Genomic DNA, 15,337 nt, shown 5'->3' with positions numbered 1-15,337 from the left:
CGTGCCACCGTATTATTCCTCCATCGAAGGCTAAAAAAAATAGGTTCGTAAAAGATGCAACCGTATTAATTTGTTATGTGCCATCGTATGTATTTTAAAACTACAATGATAACAAGTATTATTTGGTAGAGTTGATTTGCAAGACTTTTATTCCACCACAAACTCAAATTCGAATCCTGTTAGTGTCATTTTCTTAGTCAAATGGTGCCATTGTTTGAAATTATTTCCATATTTTTTTTTCTTATAGTCAAAGGATGCCACCATTTGAAAAAAATTCTGGGTTCGTTCCTGTATATATAAACATAACTAAAAAAAATTAGTAAAAAAGGATGGATGAGTCACCTTATCCCTTTGTGTTTAGGGTTTGCTTGTCTTTTAATGGAAGGTTTTGTGCCTTTTGTTTTCAAGTACTTAGAACACAATTCACCACTCAAAACTTTCTATAAATAGATTTTAAAAATCTAAGCATTATTTCATAACAAAAATATGAATCCAACCAACCCATTTCTTCTTTTCTCCTTTTTCCTCTTCATATTTTCAGGTAATATTATGTTCATTTTTTATATTTCTATATTATATGTTAAAAGTTAAATATCATAGGTTGTTTGTTTACTTCGTAATAGTTCTATTAAGAGACAACATCTGAATTCTTAAGGGGTGAATTTTGTTTGACAAAAAAAAAGTTTGTCTCTTAATGGTTCTAAAACCCTTTGAATTATTTTATATCATGTGCCCCCCTTAACCATTCAGCGCCCTAATTCTATTGTAAACAATTATCGAACAATTATATTTCATTTTGCATTATATCATGAGAGTCTCTTAATCATTCTGACCATTTAATCATTCTACACTAAACCATTTAACAATTACCGAACAACCCTTAAATATTCATTTTAAGAAACAGTTTTCTTTTATTCTGTAAGAGGTGGGTTCAAACGAGAACACCATTATTTTAAAAAACGTGAGAACAAACATATCACATGTAATATAGGTTTTTCTCACATTTTCAAAAACTCGTGGTGTTCTCATTTGAACTTATCAGTATTTGCAATGTTCATTTACTAATGTTCGTTTAAGGGGGTATTTGGGATTGTTTATTTAAAACAACTTGTGTTTTTCTACAAAAAAATCTTTATCAATTTATTATGAGTTAGAATTGTTTAACTTCTTCAAAAACTCCTTATTACCGGTTTGACACTGGTATAAGCTGTTTATCCAAACACTCAAAAGTGCTTATTACATTACTTTACATCTTATATACCAAAATGAAAGTTTTGAAAGTACGTTACCTAAAATATGAATTAAGTTAAAGTACATTATCTTTTCATACAATTTGCCTTACATAAAACGAGAAAGATTTGGTAAGATGTATTAAACAGTAATCAGTGAAAATAAAAACAAAAAAAAACTGTTTGATTTTATATAATATAATAGACACATTCCTTATAAGCCCAAATTTTCATTTCAAATTAAATAATTTAAGAATAGTCGAAGAATTGAATTAGATACCTGAAATTTACAGGAAAAGTGGTGGTGGAAGCATGCAATTTCTACATTAGCAACAAATGTTCGTATCCGGTATGGCCGGCAACCGCCGCAAACGTAGGTCACCCGGTGTTAGCCAACGGTGGCTTCTACCTTCCTCCGGGTGCACAACGGAAAGTCCAAGCTCCGGCCGATTGGGTGGGCCGGATATGGGCTCGAACAGGGTGTAAATTTGGTTCCAATACCATCCCTGCTTGTGAAACCGGCGACTGTGGCGGAAGACTACAGTGTAACGGGCTAATCGGGGCTCCACCCGTGACATTGGCTCAATTCGCTTTACAAGCCGACAAAAATAAACCCAATTTTTACGACGTTAGCTTAGTCGATGGCTATAATATCCCGATCTCCGTAACATCGATACCGTACTCGTTCAAATGTCGTATCGGTGGGTGCAAAAAGGATTTAAACCATATTTGCCCACAAGAACTCGAGGTCTTGAATGATGATGGTGAAATCGTGGCTTGCAAAAGCGCTTGTTTGGCGTTCAATAACGACAAATTTTGTTGTCGGAATGAATACGGGACCCCGAGTAAATGCAAACCGAGTATTTATTCGAAGATTTTTAAAGAAGCATGCCCGTCTTATTATAGCTATGCGTACGATAATCCGTCACCGTTGGTTAATTGTGTTTCGGATGATTATTTGATAACATTTTGTCCATACACAAAATGGACCAACGGGATCGAATCCACATAGAATCATGTTTACAGTTACTCGTACATACGTGATTCTATATATCGTTTATAGTTATATAATTACTGATTTCGGTTGTTAAAATAAAAGGCGTATAAAATGATTCTTGTCGTGTTTAGAGGAATATGTTTGTGTAATTCTAAGGTCCATTCTTAAAATTGGCATGGAATAACATATTCTCAGAATGTTTCACATATGAAACATATATAATAACAGAACATATGAAACAATATAAATTATAGTTTAAAATCAAACTGATGATACGTTGGATTGATTTATAAGAATTTGTAACACTGTATTTGATATTTGAAAAGGGTTTAGAAGAACACTTAATTGTAAGATCCCAAAGGGGAACGAAAGTTGACTTATAAGGGACTGGATACCTACTCTATCATACACGTTTTAAAGCCACAAGTTCAGGTGTGAACAAAGCTGATAATATCTGATGCGGTTAGTCTGAAATGTTATATATGGTATAAGGTCTTGGAACCAAACTGGTATGCCAACTATGACTCTACACTTAACGCTCCCAAGGAGGCTGGATTGTAAGATCTCACATAGGTTGAGGAAGGGAACAAAGATTACCTTTAAGAGACTGAATACCTCCTCCATCATGTGCATTTTAAAAACCACAAGTTCAAGTGTGAACAAAACGGACAATATCTGATACAATTAGCCTGGAATGTTACTTATGGTATCATGTCTTGGAACCGAACTGGTGTGCCAACTATGACTCTGTGCTCCCAATGAAGGTGGATTGCAAGATCTCACATCAGTTAGGGAAAAGAACAAAAAATACCTTATAAAAGACTGAATACCTCCTCTATCATGTGTTTTTTAAAAACCACAAGTTCAGATGTGAATAAAACAGACAATATCTGATACAATTAGCCTGTAATATTACAACTTGTCCATGCAAAACAAGACCATAAAATCAAACTCTACCAGTAATCCAGATAACACTAAAATTCTCTGGTTTTATATGGTTCTTGTTCCACTTTTATTAGGTGATTAATGTCCTTTCGGACCCTACATATTTTATTGCAAGTGGGATGTAGACCATTTTCTATAACTTGGATATATAGAATTTTTGATGCTATTAATGACCATAGTTAAATGTATATGTCCACATCTAAGTTGTTGGCAAGTGGCACTTAAATAGATAGACTACACCTCAACTCCAACCTTTTTAATGTTATGGTGGCATCTCATATTTTATAACCTCAATATCCACCATCATTATATAAATCAATATATTACAAAAAGGAATTCTAATGGTACCATAGTTGCTTGTTTATGCAAAAAAGGGTTTGCAACCAGCAATTCTCGAGTCGGCCCGTGTTGCCTCGAGAGGCAAATTAGGTATACAACCGCTTGTTTGGTGGCCGACTCAAAAACTCGGTGGCTATAAAAAGTTCAATCACCAAAGGAATTGTAACCCTCAAATTGTAGCTACCATACTTAAACCCGTGTATGTTTGTACAAATGTACCAACCTGAAACGTGCTAGACTACCATGTAGGTCCCCGTTGCCCCAACGGCAACGGGTCCCATAGACCTGTTCAACCGATTTTAGCAACCTTTTTTTTTTTAATATGAAAGATGCACAGGTTAAACTTTGAGGGGTGCTCTAGGGTTTTAGAAAATACAACCAAAAAACCGAATCTCTTGACATCAGACAAAGAAGTCCCTTGACATCAACCTGAACACGAAAAATCTCTCGAAATGGTGGAATTCGACTAAAACGTCTAGGCGACTTTGAGGGGTATTTGATTCATCCACCTTAAAGTTAAATCCGCTCGACAAAAATACTGGGTATGTTGCAGCAACTAGTATAGTTGTCATGAACCTTTGTTCAGAAGAGAAGACTTGTGGAACAGATAAATCCACAAAAAGAGACAAAATGTAGAGAAAAAAACAAAAATATCAAGACAAGTTGGTGACAATCATTTTGTTTCCTGTTTCCATCACAACATGGTCAATGTAGGCAAGTGAAAAGTCAGCCTACTCAAAAGTCAACCATATACATTCAACATGATTCAATCATTCAAAACATTAGAGACCAACCATCCATGGCCACCCTCTATATATATATACACACACATATCTCAATTTCCATATATCTCCACAATTAGAGAGAGAGGGGGGCGGGGGGAGAGAGAGAGATGTTGACTTTCGACTTTGAAGATGTGTAAATATAAATGGAGAGATTCAAAAGAAAGAAAGAAGAAAAATAGGAGCTAAAGAAGTCTTGTCGCAGGAAAGATGGCACCTGGCACTGCATGCTGCAGTTTTGGCTGGTAGCTGAAACTAGCGTGACGGTGACAGGTGCCATTTTCTTGCCACATGACTTCTTTCATATTCCTTTTTCCTCTACATATTCATCTCAATGGGTGTTGTTTACCACTTTTGTGGCATTTCCATCTAAGGTATGTAAAGTTTCGTGATTTCAAGACTTCCTTTTAAAGATACACAAAGGGGATGTTTGGTTGATTTTCTATCAAGTCTTATATGGATAAAGTTGTCTGTGTGGATTAAATTTGTATGAATAGATTGGGAAAGTTTTTGTTTTGTAGGGGCTTTTTCATATATGGAATGAGCGTATTTTTTAACTGGGAGAGGCAAGTTTGGAAAAAACTTGGCTTTTGCATAAAAATCCCCCTAGAAGTTTATTGAATACGCCACTTTCTATATTATTAAGCCACTACCAAACAATCATGTATAGCTGACCGAATAAGATGTGAGTCTCATTAAGCTCATTAAGGTGCTAACAAACAGGTCCTAAAATTGATATAACTTACAAGCCAAAAATGCAGATCATTTTCCGCTCAGATGAAAACCCATGTTGCTTGTTCCACCGGGTGTCACATGGCCAGTTCCTTTAAAGTAGCAGGTGCTGATGCCGCTGCCATCTTGCCTATACTTGTTCCTGCAATGTACCCACCTGACCAAGCGTTCTGTAATAAAAAGCAAGGGTGGACTTAAGGAGGGAGGGGGTGATCGTGCTACCACGCTCTATTGCGCCAACGTAGTTCAAAAAAAATTATGAGTCTTGAAGGTGCATCCGTTTTAATTTGATATGTGCACCCTGAAGTTAACACAAGTGGTTACAGGCATGCAGCCTACTGGTAGTGTCATTGCATGTGGCATTACAAGTTGTAAAAGTTTGAATCCCTTTGGCTCTCTTTTAATTTTAAAAAAAAAAAAAAAATAAACTTGGGTGTTGTAAAAACCTTACTTGTATATCATTTATAATGAAATGGAACTCTTTTTGATTTATATTTATTTTGCCCTCAGGGGTGTAGCTCAGTTGGCAAAGGGGCAGAGCGATTTTGATCAAACACACAACAAGCTCAAGTTCGAATCTTTTTTGTAAGGGTGTCCGGGCCAACGCCCGACTAAACTCAAGTTCGAATCTTGCCGGAGACGGGCTTGAACACCTTTGGTAGCCCTAGTCGCTAAGTCAGCTCTGAAATGCCTCCTCATATGTGGTTCCTAGGGGGTGCGTTCATTGTGAGGCTGGTCAGGGTTGCCAGGCCGGTTGGGTTGCCGGTAATCTAACCTTTTGCTCAAAATAATTAATATATTTTTATTTTATATTATTCTGGTTACTTTTCTTAAAAGGCCATATTATACTAATTATGACCGAATCCGCCTCTGCATGGTTGATGATACAAGTTGTCTGGTGAGAGGATGTATTTTATCATCTAATTATAGAATTTACCTGAAAATTGAAACCTCCTGTAATCCCATCAACATTCAGCACCTACAAATGATTTTTAACCGTTAGATGATACGAATGGACCCAAACTCACGTAATCATAAAAGATCAAGGCTTTTAAAAGCTGCAAATAGATTGATAGTCTTTTCTGGGTCTCATCTCCATTAATCATTACCCCATGGAAATAGGGCCCATGAAATTAACGGAAATGGATCAGTTGGTAATTACAACATGTACTTCGAGATGCACCAGGCCCGGGCCTTCTTGAGCTTGGGCCTGGGCCTTCCATACCCGTTTTTGCTAAGTTAAAACAAAAGCAAGGGCTTTTACATGAAAATGGGCCTGGTAGGATTTTTGGGTTTTTTCAAGCTTCACTTTTCGGGATTTTGAAAAAGTAACGAGGCTCAATTGGGTTTTTCGGGTCGGAACTGGGTCGGTTTTGGGCTATTCATTCATATCAACATGTACTGCTGTCTATTTCATCTAATACTTATTTTTTATATAAATTTTGCTTAATTTAGACGTTGGAAAAGAAAATCTTATATATCAAGAAACATAAATGATCCAAAAAAACTCATGAAATAACAATACCTCTCCAGCAAAGAACAGATGGGATTGAATCCTGCTCTCCATTGTTTTCAGTGAGATCTTCGTGAAAATAAAAAATTTGGGTTACAATTTGCAGGAAAATAGAAGTGAGCAACTGGACTCTGTGTGTGTGTAGAGTTGCACAAAAAAGCCTAGGAGCCCCGGCCTTTAAACCCAACCAGGCCAACTTTTTCACGGCCTGGTTAAAACCCGGCCTAATAAAGCCTGATCGGGCCTATTTTCACACTCGTCCATCTTGGGCTGAAAAGCCCAAACTTTTCTTTCTTACTGAAAACAAGCTCGGAAGGTCCAGGTCTTATGCATCTCTATTGGTGAGCTTGGTACACCGGACAAGAAATAATAGAGATCTTGTTCCACGTTTGTTGGGATTTTTTGTGGAACAAACAAGAATAGGAACAGGAACACGAATAGAGTCGAACAAAGTGGAAAAGGCGTGTTCCACCCCCACCCCATGGAACAAGGGAACATACCTATATTTTATCAATATAACTTCAAAATAAAACTTAATTCTCTTCTAAAACATCAAATCGCCTCCCTCTTTATATTATATTCATTCTTTAAATTTTATTTATTGTATTTTATGCTCTTTAAACTTTCACTTTACTGCCCTCACCATATTATTTTTTATACGGTTTCTATATTTTGGTTAATTGATGTAATTTGTTAAATATTAATAAAGTAGATAATTATGGATAGGAGAGAATAAGTTTTTCTCTTCTTTTTCAAATTAATTAAGGAAATCAGAAACATCCATTATTTATAGCTAGATACCACTAACTAACTGGCCTTTATTTTGAGGGAAAAGAAACAATTTAAATTACTAACAAACTCTCCTGATTAAAAGATAAAACAGTGTCACCGATTATCTCCTGGAACTTTCTGATAGATTTCCACAAATAATAATAATAAAATAATATAGAAAATGTATAAAATAAAAATTGAAGCTACATAAGCATTTTGTTTTGATGTCATTTTAATTGTCTTGACGAAAACTTTCTAATGATTTATAAAATTAGGAATAAATTGGTCATTTTATAAGTTATGTCATGTCCAATTCTGTTTACCAAAAGTTGAACTGTTTTCTTCTAACCTGCCTGTCCGGATACCACACACACCCTGTGTGGGGTGTGTGTGAGAGAGAGAGAGAAGGGAAGGAGGGAGTACCTCAGACAATGGAACACCTCCGGCTGTGACAAACTCGTCCTTAAATTGGCCCTAAGTCGATGCACGTAATTGCCAACATCAAGTATATATCTAGAAACATACAAAATTGCAACAATTTGAAGAGTAGAATGGTACCTTTCCTTTAACTATAAATGAACATTGCTTTAACAGAGAAGCAACAGACATCAAGGAGTTATTTGAAATGGAAGCCCACAAGATATCTTCATCTATGCCCTACACAAAAACTAGTATCTGTTAAGAATTACTCCTGATACAAACCACATTTTCAAACTAAAGTGGACATACAACCTCGCGGTTCAACAAGTATCTCCAAAACCTCTTCATGAGCCCAAGTTCCGGAGGGTATGAATTAACTACTTTTTGTTTCTGCAATATGTATAGAAACACATATATAACAACATGTTGATTGTCTCCAACAAAAGGAAGCATTTTGAGAAGATACTGAATTTCTCCTATAAAATGACAATCTAATAGGAGCATTCATTAAATCCAAAATCAGAAAGCAAACTAAACAAGCCCATTATAACCCACTCGGAGGTGTGGTCTGGGGAGGGTGGGATGTATGCATACCTGACCTTTACCCCAAAGAGTAAAGTGGTTGTTTCTGTGAAGACCCACGGCTTGTGAAAAAGTGTAAGAAGAAAGAGAAGTGTAAGATCCCTCCTCTATCAGACGCGTTTTAAAACCATGAATCCAGGTGTGTGGATAGAGCAGACAATATCTAGTACGATTGGCCTCGGATGTTACAAGAAGGCAGGCACACAAATGGTAAACAAAATCTAATGGGTACTTCAAGCTTTATGAATCAAAATTACAGGAAATTGTTTTTTGTGTTGAGATAGCAAAGACTTCAAATCTTCGCTATGAAGATCGGGAGAAAAATCCACCAGAAGTGTTCCTGAATCAATAAGCAACCAGAGTCAGAGAATGAGAATTCAACATGTTTCAGTGAACAAAATTGGTTCCTTGCCTTTATAGTCTGAACTATAGAGATCACGAGCACCCCAGGCAGATAACCGAAGAATTACTGGACCACTAAGTCCCCAGTGTGTGACTAACATCGGCCCAACCTAACAACCAAAGCTAAGTCAGAAACAATGCATTTGGCCTTTCATATAAGACTTGTGAGAGAAACATGCCTGGGTAAGCTGTGGAATGTTCTTCTGCAAAGATTCAAGCTTTAAACTTGCCTTAACTTTTGGAAACGTAATCTGGGTAAAAGATATCAAATTGTGACCATTTTAAGGAGAAACGATGAAAATTATCTTTAATGTAATCAAAATAAGTGGTTATTTAGCTAAATGGCCTCCTAACAAATGATTTTTAAAGCCATGACCTTCTGACAGGTTTATAGGCATTCTCAAAACATGTCAGAAGATTATGGATTAAATAAAAACCTGTCAGAAGGTCATTTAACCAAATGACCCTTAAAATAAGCTATAGGCAGTGGTATAATTTTCTCCTTGCTTTAAAAAAAACTAATTCTTGTAATTGAGGAGTGAACCAACAATGGAAAGATGTTATGAGGGAAAACCATTACCCCAGATAACTCTGTTATCCGTGTATCATCAATCTTGAATGTAAATAAGCTCGGTACTGGTTTAATTATAGAATGGCCAAGTTGAGTAGCAAGATTGTAACCCTGAAATAGCAGCATTGTGCCTTAGAAAGAGAAATCTTCCTATCATAAGTTATGATAAATATGTCAGTTAGCCTAACAAATAAACCTGCTGACTGCTGCCACTAGCAATTAATAGATAATCAGCTTCAATGAAATCCACATAATCAATCGTACGCTTCTCAATCTTGAGTATAAATTTGCCACCAGCAGAAGTAGAAGCTGATGTCACAGACTTTCCAGTCTGCAGTGTAACTGGTTTAAAGGACGAGTGTCGGATATAAATAAGAAAGACAATCCATGAAGATTAAATGACTGATTCAAGATGTGAAATCGTGGAATTCAAATATACTGACCAAAAGATCAGGACAATTAATAATGAACTAATGATGCATTTAAGCAACACAAGCGTCAATTGTTCACCTAAACCAATTGGTGCACTAGGAGTAAGAGGCTCACGGTGCAACAAAATGTGGTTCCTCCAGGGATCATGGGGAATTTCAAAGAAACAAACTTCAATTATAGAAATATTATAAGTACCAGTACCAACAAATACCTCCCCTCTGCCTTGCTTCATTTAGAAGGCAATCAACAATTGAAGATGAATTGTCGCTCACTGGAAAGACCCTTCCATCTTCCTCAATCTAAAGGCAACATGGTGACATCCAGTTGAGAGCATACATTATATGAGTGATCAGATTATTGAACCATCATACACTACTCTGCCAGAACGAATGATTTTCGACAGAAAGATAATTCTTTTCTTATAAAGATACTCTTTTTGCATGTGCACAAGAAAGATGATTTGTTTGCAACAAAAGTCAAGTACAATGGTTTGAAAATCTGATTGCTGAACTGCTGTATGGGAAGGAAAATATAAACTTCTATGAAAATGTTCAAGTATAAAAAGTTTAGAATTTGAATCAGCCTTTGATACTACCTTCAATTTCACCCCATGATCTGAAAACCAAGACATGGTATCCCCAGGGCCATGAACATTGAAGAATGAACCTCTGAATTCTCGACTACCCCTTGGGTATTGTTCTGCCAAAATCTATGACGATGTTAAAATTCAACCATGAGAATGATGTATATACATTTGTTTGTGTGTGTTAATATCTGTTGAAAACCATGTTGCCTATTAATACCAGCAGGCCACGTTTACATACATACTTGTTAGGATCACAAATCACAGGAACATTGTAATAGTTGCTGAAAACAATAGACCAGATACCCATTATTTACATGGTTAAGACATCTGCCACCATCCACTGTTGTTTATAGGATTCTTAGGCCATGTTTGGCAAACTAGCCGATAAGCTAGCTATTGGCTAAAAAGCTATATGTTAGCTCTTAAGCTAGCTAATAAACTACTCACTTTGGTGAAAACTGGCTGAAAAGATACATTACAATGTAGAAATTGGAAATGTTAAAAAATTAATAGGAAAATGTAAGAGGCATAACCGAGAAAAAATGGAAAGGAGCTTATTGAAATGCTATGTGGATTAACTTTTCAAAAGCTAGCTTATGGCTAACCAAATGGGGTTCCTTCGATAAGCTCAAAAATTAAGCTAGCTTATAGTTGCCAGAGATGGCCTTAGCATATGTTTCATGAATTCAGTAGTACTTAAAAGATAAGATAAAATAGTCTACTTCATTCTAAAATATGAATTCAAATAGAAAAGGACATACAACTACAATCAAGCCCCACATGCAAAGTACTCTTTGGGTCTTCTTTCACCCCACAACCACAAACTTTGAGATGCATACATATTTTCAGGTTGCAATTGCAAAACTCTCATTAAAATTGAGCAAATCACAAGTATACCAGTTGGAGATGACGATGCTGATAAATGGTACTTATACACATCCAAACTCACCCATAGCTCCACAAATGTATCATAATAAAATTCGAAAAATAAGTCATAGAATGACCACATCAACATTTTCTGTTAGAGACAAACCGTGGAGGTCATTTATTCCACCAAATGATGAATAATGAGGAAAACTACATAAAATATGAACCAACATTGTCTCATCAAACCTGCTGATGCTCAAGTTGCAATAGAGTTCTCAAACTCACCATATTATCGGCACAATGCCCATTTGTGACGTTGCAACGACCACCTCCAGATACTTTAACCTTATAAGAACAAATTTCTTTGGATGAAAGCGCTAAAAAAACAACATCAAATAGAAGTAAAAAAGTTCAGGAAATTATGCTTTCAGCCACAATTAACAAAATCAATCGTACAAACCTTTGCTAGAGGCTTCCCTTTTTCGATCACAACAACGTTAAGATTGGGAGCCAAAGTTTTGGCCCTGATTGCTCCATAAATTCCAGCAGCTCCACCGCCAACCACCACCATCCGCTCGTCGCTAACCTAATACATCAAATCAAACACAGAAATCAAGTGTGCTTACGTTTTTCCTTACAATTACACTTGCAGGAAGAAAAATTATACTCCCACCCGTTTAAACAAAAAATCGTGCAGTTCGGGGATTCTCAACTGGCGCAAACACATCGATCACTATGTAAAAACTTTCTGTACCAGAATTTGAAGTAAATTGCTCACCTCGGGAGATTGGGAGAAAGCGACAGTGCCGAATCTTCTACGACGAGTAGATGATGTGAAGTGGACATAAATCCTGGAGAAGCTCGGAGAATTTGGAGGTAGAAGATTGTGAAAAATGGACCGAGAGACGGTGCACTTCATGGTGTTTTGCTTCGTGTAATGAAGATAAAGTTGCCGATTGAATGGCGGTGCTCGACTGCTTGTGTACCGGCGGCCGTCGTCCCCCCAAATAACGACGAGCATGTTCTTTTATCGTTGGACGTAAACTCCCCTTGTACTTCATAAAAGTTACTAATGACCCCTGAACTATATGGTATTAGCAAAATAGCCCCTTTTTATGTCATAGGAATTTAAGTAAACTACATTTTTAGTCCCTGTGATATGTTACAAATTGCATTTTTTACCCTTATGGTTCATTTTTTACACCGGTGGTTATTGTGGTTTGTAAATTCTTTTGTTTTGGTCCATCTGACTAACTCCACTAAGAATGTACGTTAAGAGGGTTGACTCGAAGATATTTTAGTCTTCCCCCGTTTCTCTTACTTTTCATCAAAAAAAAAAAAACTTATATCGGGAAAATGTGGTGTACTACAAATTTCATTTTTCACCCATGTGGTTCGTTTATTACGTTGACGGTCAAAAATTGGGTGGGCCCCATAAAGAAAGAGTGAGCTCTCACTCTTTCTACCCGAAGACTATCAAGAAGCCCTTTCTACCTTATCGAGGCAAGAATGGGACTCTCATCTGTGCACGAAAGGGCCGGCGGCCGCTCAACTGTTCGAGCGCAATGCAGTGGTRTTGGTTCCGATTCGACAAAGGTTTCAAATTCCTTTCGATTTCGGTCCCATTTGACTAATTCTAATAAGAATATTCGTTAATTCAAGAGCATTATAGTCTTTCACACCATTTCTCTAATTATTCATTAAAATAAAAGAAAAAAAAACAATCTTAATTAGGTATAAACGATCGATAACTGTAAATCGAAAATTTTCACTAACACAATATTTCTATGATTTTGGGTGGATAAAATAATTTGGTAATGGGCACTTAGGATCGCAACTTCATGTGGTAAGGAAGGTTGGGATGCTCATTGGGTAAAGTATATACGAAAACTCAATTTCCTTAGTCCTTTTTATGTGAAACAAATCCAATTGGGGGTTGGTTATTTATCTCTTAATAGTTTCACTAAGATGCAGTATCTGAATTGTTAAGAGGTGAATCTTATTTGGCAAAAAAAATATGCCTCTTAATGGTTCTAAAATCTTCTAAATGATTTTGCATTTTGGGACTCCCTTAACCATTTAGTGCCCTAATTTCATTGTAAACAATTACCAAACAATTATATTTCATTTTGTACTATATCATATCATTCTGACCACTTAATCATTCTGCACCAATCATTCAGCAACTGCCAAACAGCCCCTAAGCCTTTTTCGTCTTCCATTTACATTCGTATTACCCACGGACTCTACTTATGTGATTACTGGCTTAATGCTTAAAAGGTGATTAATTGATTTCTTTGTTATTTGAAAAATAGGGCGTGAAGGCAAAAAAAAAACCCGAAAAACTTGGAAAACAATAACAAAAATATTTTTTTTTACCAGAGTAATCAATAAAATACTTTAATCAGTAAAAAAATAAATAATATTTTATTCCGATAGCATTTGAATGACAATTGCTTCAAAAAATTAATCCAATAGACAGTGTATGTTCAATGTACACAGAAATATTTAGACGTAAAAAAAAAATCAAGTTGAATGAAAAAATCAAGATCAAAATCACAAGCGCGAACAGATGTCTATCTTTCTGGTAACCATAATAAATCAAAACAATTTATCTGAATTTATACAACTGATAATAGAAACACCACCAGAAAGAATCGATTGGGCTTAAAAAATCATCCACGATGGTCATGATCATGGAGCCGTTATTTAAATTATTTGCCAACCATTTGATGTAAGATCTCTTGCTTTGCTTCCATGCTTCAGCACGAGTGCGTCCGGTCAGGCTTCCATGAAATATTCCACAAGGGTACGTAATTTGGTTTTCATGTCGATACCGGCAAGAAATCTTTTGCAGCTGACCGATGCAAAAAAAAAAAAACAGATGTATCTTAGCCAACAAGACCGATGAAAACACAAAAGGGTCATTGGCCCAACGGTTTCCAGCCAAACTTTACGTTAACTCACGAAAACAACAATTACAATAAATAGAAGCTAAGACAAGTTTTTTCGATTTTGATATATTTTCCCTGGAATGCGCTATTTACTTTTTGAGCTTATTGAAAAAGCCCCTTTTGGTCATTTTACAATTTCCAACTAGTTTATCAGCTAAATTTTTTTGGCAAAATGATAAGTTTCATTTTATTTATCAGCTAACTTATCGGCCAACAGCTAACTCTATCAGCTAGTTTGTATATGTTAAAGTGATAAAGTATTCAGAAAGTTCAAACCTTTGGAAGTCGGAGGAACAACAACAACGTGCATGGTGGAGTTGTTGGGTGGCAACGCTAAACGCAGAGGGAAAAGCTTTCCATTCAAAGGGTTTCTCGAGCACACGATTATATCATCAAATTCTGTTTGTTCTTCCAAATTTCGAGTCAAATCGTCCAATCCATGCCCTTTGAATGCAAACCATCGTTCTTCATCAGCGACATGCCCATCATCATCCGCAATTGTGTAATAGATCATCCTCCCTTCCGTTTTCGCATTCGTCTGCATTTTCACAAACACATGGTGTGCATTACAACAAGTGGGATGAAGTCGCACAGGAAATTGACATAAATAGCCGATCCATCCAATTGAATTCGCTTTGTAGCCACCTTTTAAAGCAAATTCCCAAAATAGCCACAATTTACACATCCTTTTTTCTAATAAAAAAATGGATTTATGAAAATGTCTGAGATATGGTAATTTGATTACACTTTGTACTCTTGTAATTAGTTATTTAATTTATTTTATATCCTTACTTTTTCATTTTTTTTATTTTGCACCCTTTATCATATTATCATACACAATCGTGTATTAACTAAAATAAATTAAAAAACATGATTATATTTTTACAAATTATATCATTATAATCGTCTCGTCAATACCTTCAAGATGAGCTCAATATTGAATAATTTTTGATTTAATTATATTATTAAATATCAGAATTTATTTTGAATACTTACACTTTATAGCCTTATAGTTATTTATTTAATTTGTAACTATAAGGCTATAAAGTGTAAGTATTAAAAATAATTTGTATGTGATATTTAACAGTATGATTAAATCTAAAAATATATAATATTGAACTCATTTTAAATGACGATATAATGATATGATTTGTAAAAACGGAAACGTATTTTTTAAATATATTTTAGTTAATATATCATTATTTATGTTAATAT

At 35.7% G+C, this 15,337-nt stretch overlaps 3 protein-coding genes across 6 annotated transcripts in view; 1 reads left to right on the top strand and 2 right to left on the bottom strand.

The window, feature by feature from the left end:
* The first annotated feature begins 481 nt into the window (after positions 1-481).
* LOC112512446 (pathogenesis-related protein 5) lies at positions 482-2,356 on the top strand. The gene is made up of 2 exons (XM_025118412.1): positions 482-541; positions 1,523-2,356. The coding sequence occupies exons 1-2, from the start codon at positions 487-489 to the stop codon at positions 2,239-2,241; spliced, it is 774 nt and encodes a 257-aa protein (XP_024974180.1). The 5' UTR covers positions 482-486; the 3' UTR covers positions 2,242-2,356.
* Positions 2,357-4,948: 2,592 nt separating this feature from the next.
* On the bottom strand, positions 4,949-12,162 carry LOC112512444 (uncharacterized protein YtfP). 4 transcript variants are annotated; one of them, XM_025118408.1, is made up of 16 exons: positions 11,947-12,162; positions 11,629-11,754; positions 11,454-11,513; positions 10,311-10,424; positions 9,927-10,014; positions 9,480-9,625; positions 9,293-9,394; positions 8,892-8,963; positions 8,723-8,822; positions 8,568-8,650; positions 8,041-8,118; positions 7,867-7,965; positions 7,732-7,782; positions 6,550-6,606; positions 5,962-6,003; positions 4,949-5,194 (listed from the first exon to the last, which is right to left on the bottom strand). In XM_025118408.1, exons 1-16 carry the CDS (start codon positions 12,085-12,087, stop codon positions 5,102-5,104), a joined length of 1,452 nt encoding a protein of 483 aa, XP_024974176.1. In that variant the 5' UTR covers positions 12,088-12,162; the 3' UTR covers positions 4,949-5,101. The 4 variants fall into 4 exon arrangements, with proteins under 4 accessions (XP_024974176.1, XP_024974178.1, XP_024974177.1 ...); XM_025118410.1 differs by having other exon boundaries at positions 4,949-5,166; XM_025118409.1 differs by lacking the exon at positions 6,550-6,606.
* Positions 12,163-13,623: 1,461 nt separating this feature from the next.
* The window catches only part of LOC112512473, a 4,767-nt gene continuing 3,053 nt past the window's right edge, over positions 13,624-15,337 (bottom strand). Inside the window, exons 3-4 of the mRNA XM_025118452.1 lie at positions 14,399-14,660; positions 13,624-14,025 (exon numbers count right to left, since the gene is read on the bottom strand). Of these exons, the coding sequence (XP_024974220.1) occupies positions 13,994-14,025; positions 14,399-14,660 (294 nt within the window). The 3' untranslated portion in view covers positions 13,624-13,993. The remainder of the gene's footprint in view (positions 14,026-14,398; positions 14,661-15,337) is intronic.

Source organism: Cynara cardunculus (assembly GCF_001531365.2).
Source record: "Cynara cardunculus var. scolymus isolate 2C chromosome LG 5, CcrdV1, whole genome shotgun sequence".
Taxonomy (NCBI): domain Eukaryota; kingdom Viridiplantae; phylum Streptophyta; class Magnoliopsida; order Asterales; family Asteraceae; genus Cynara; species Cynara cardunculus.
This window is presented reverse-complemented; position numbering and strand designations above follow the sequence as displayed.

What these genes read in the sequence shown, in the direction of transcription:
- LOC112512444 (XM_025118408.1), bottom strand. Translation starts at nt 12,087, where the DNA reads ATGAAGTGCACCGTCTCTCGGTCCATTTTTCACAATCTTCTACCTCCA. An exon ending in TGAAGCAAGGCAGAGGGGAG is followed by an intron (nt 9,626 to 9,926) that starts GTATTTGTTGGT and finishes CCTTTAAACCAG; the next exon opens with TTACACTGCAGACTGGAAAG. An exon ending in AACACAAAAAACAATTTCCT is followed by an intron (nt 8,119 to 8,567) that starts GTAATTTTGATT and finishes TACATATTGCAG; the next exon opens with AAACAAAAAGTAGTTAATTC.
- LOC112512446 (XM_025118412.1), top strand. Translation starts at nt 487, where the DNA reads ATGAATCCAACCAACCCATTTCTTCTTTTCTCCTTTTTCCTCTTCATA. An exon ending in TTTCCTCTTCATATTTTCAG is followed by an intron (nt 542 to 1,522) that starts GTAATATTATGT and finishes TGAAATTTACAG; the next exon opens with GAAAAGTGGTGGTGGAAGCA.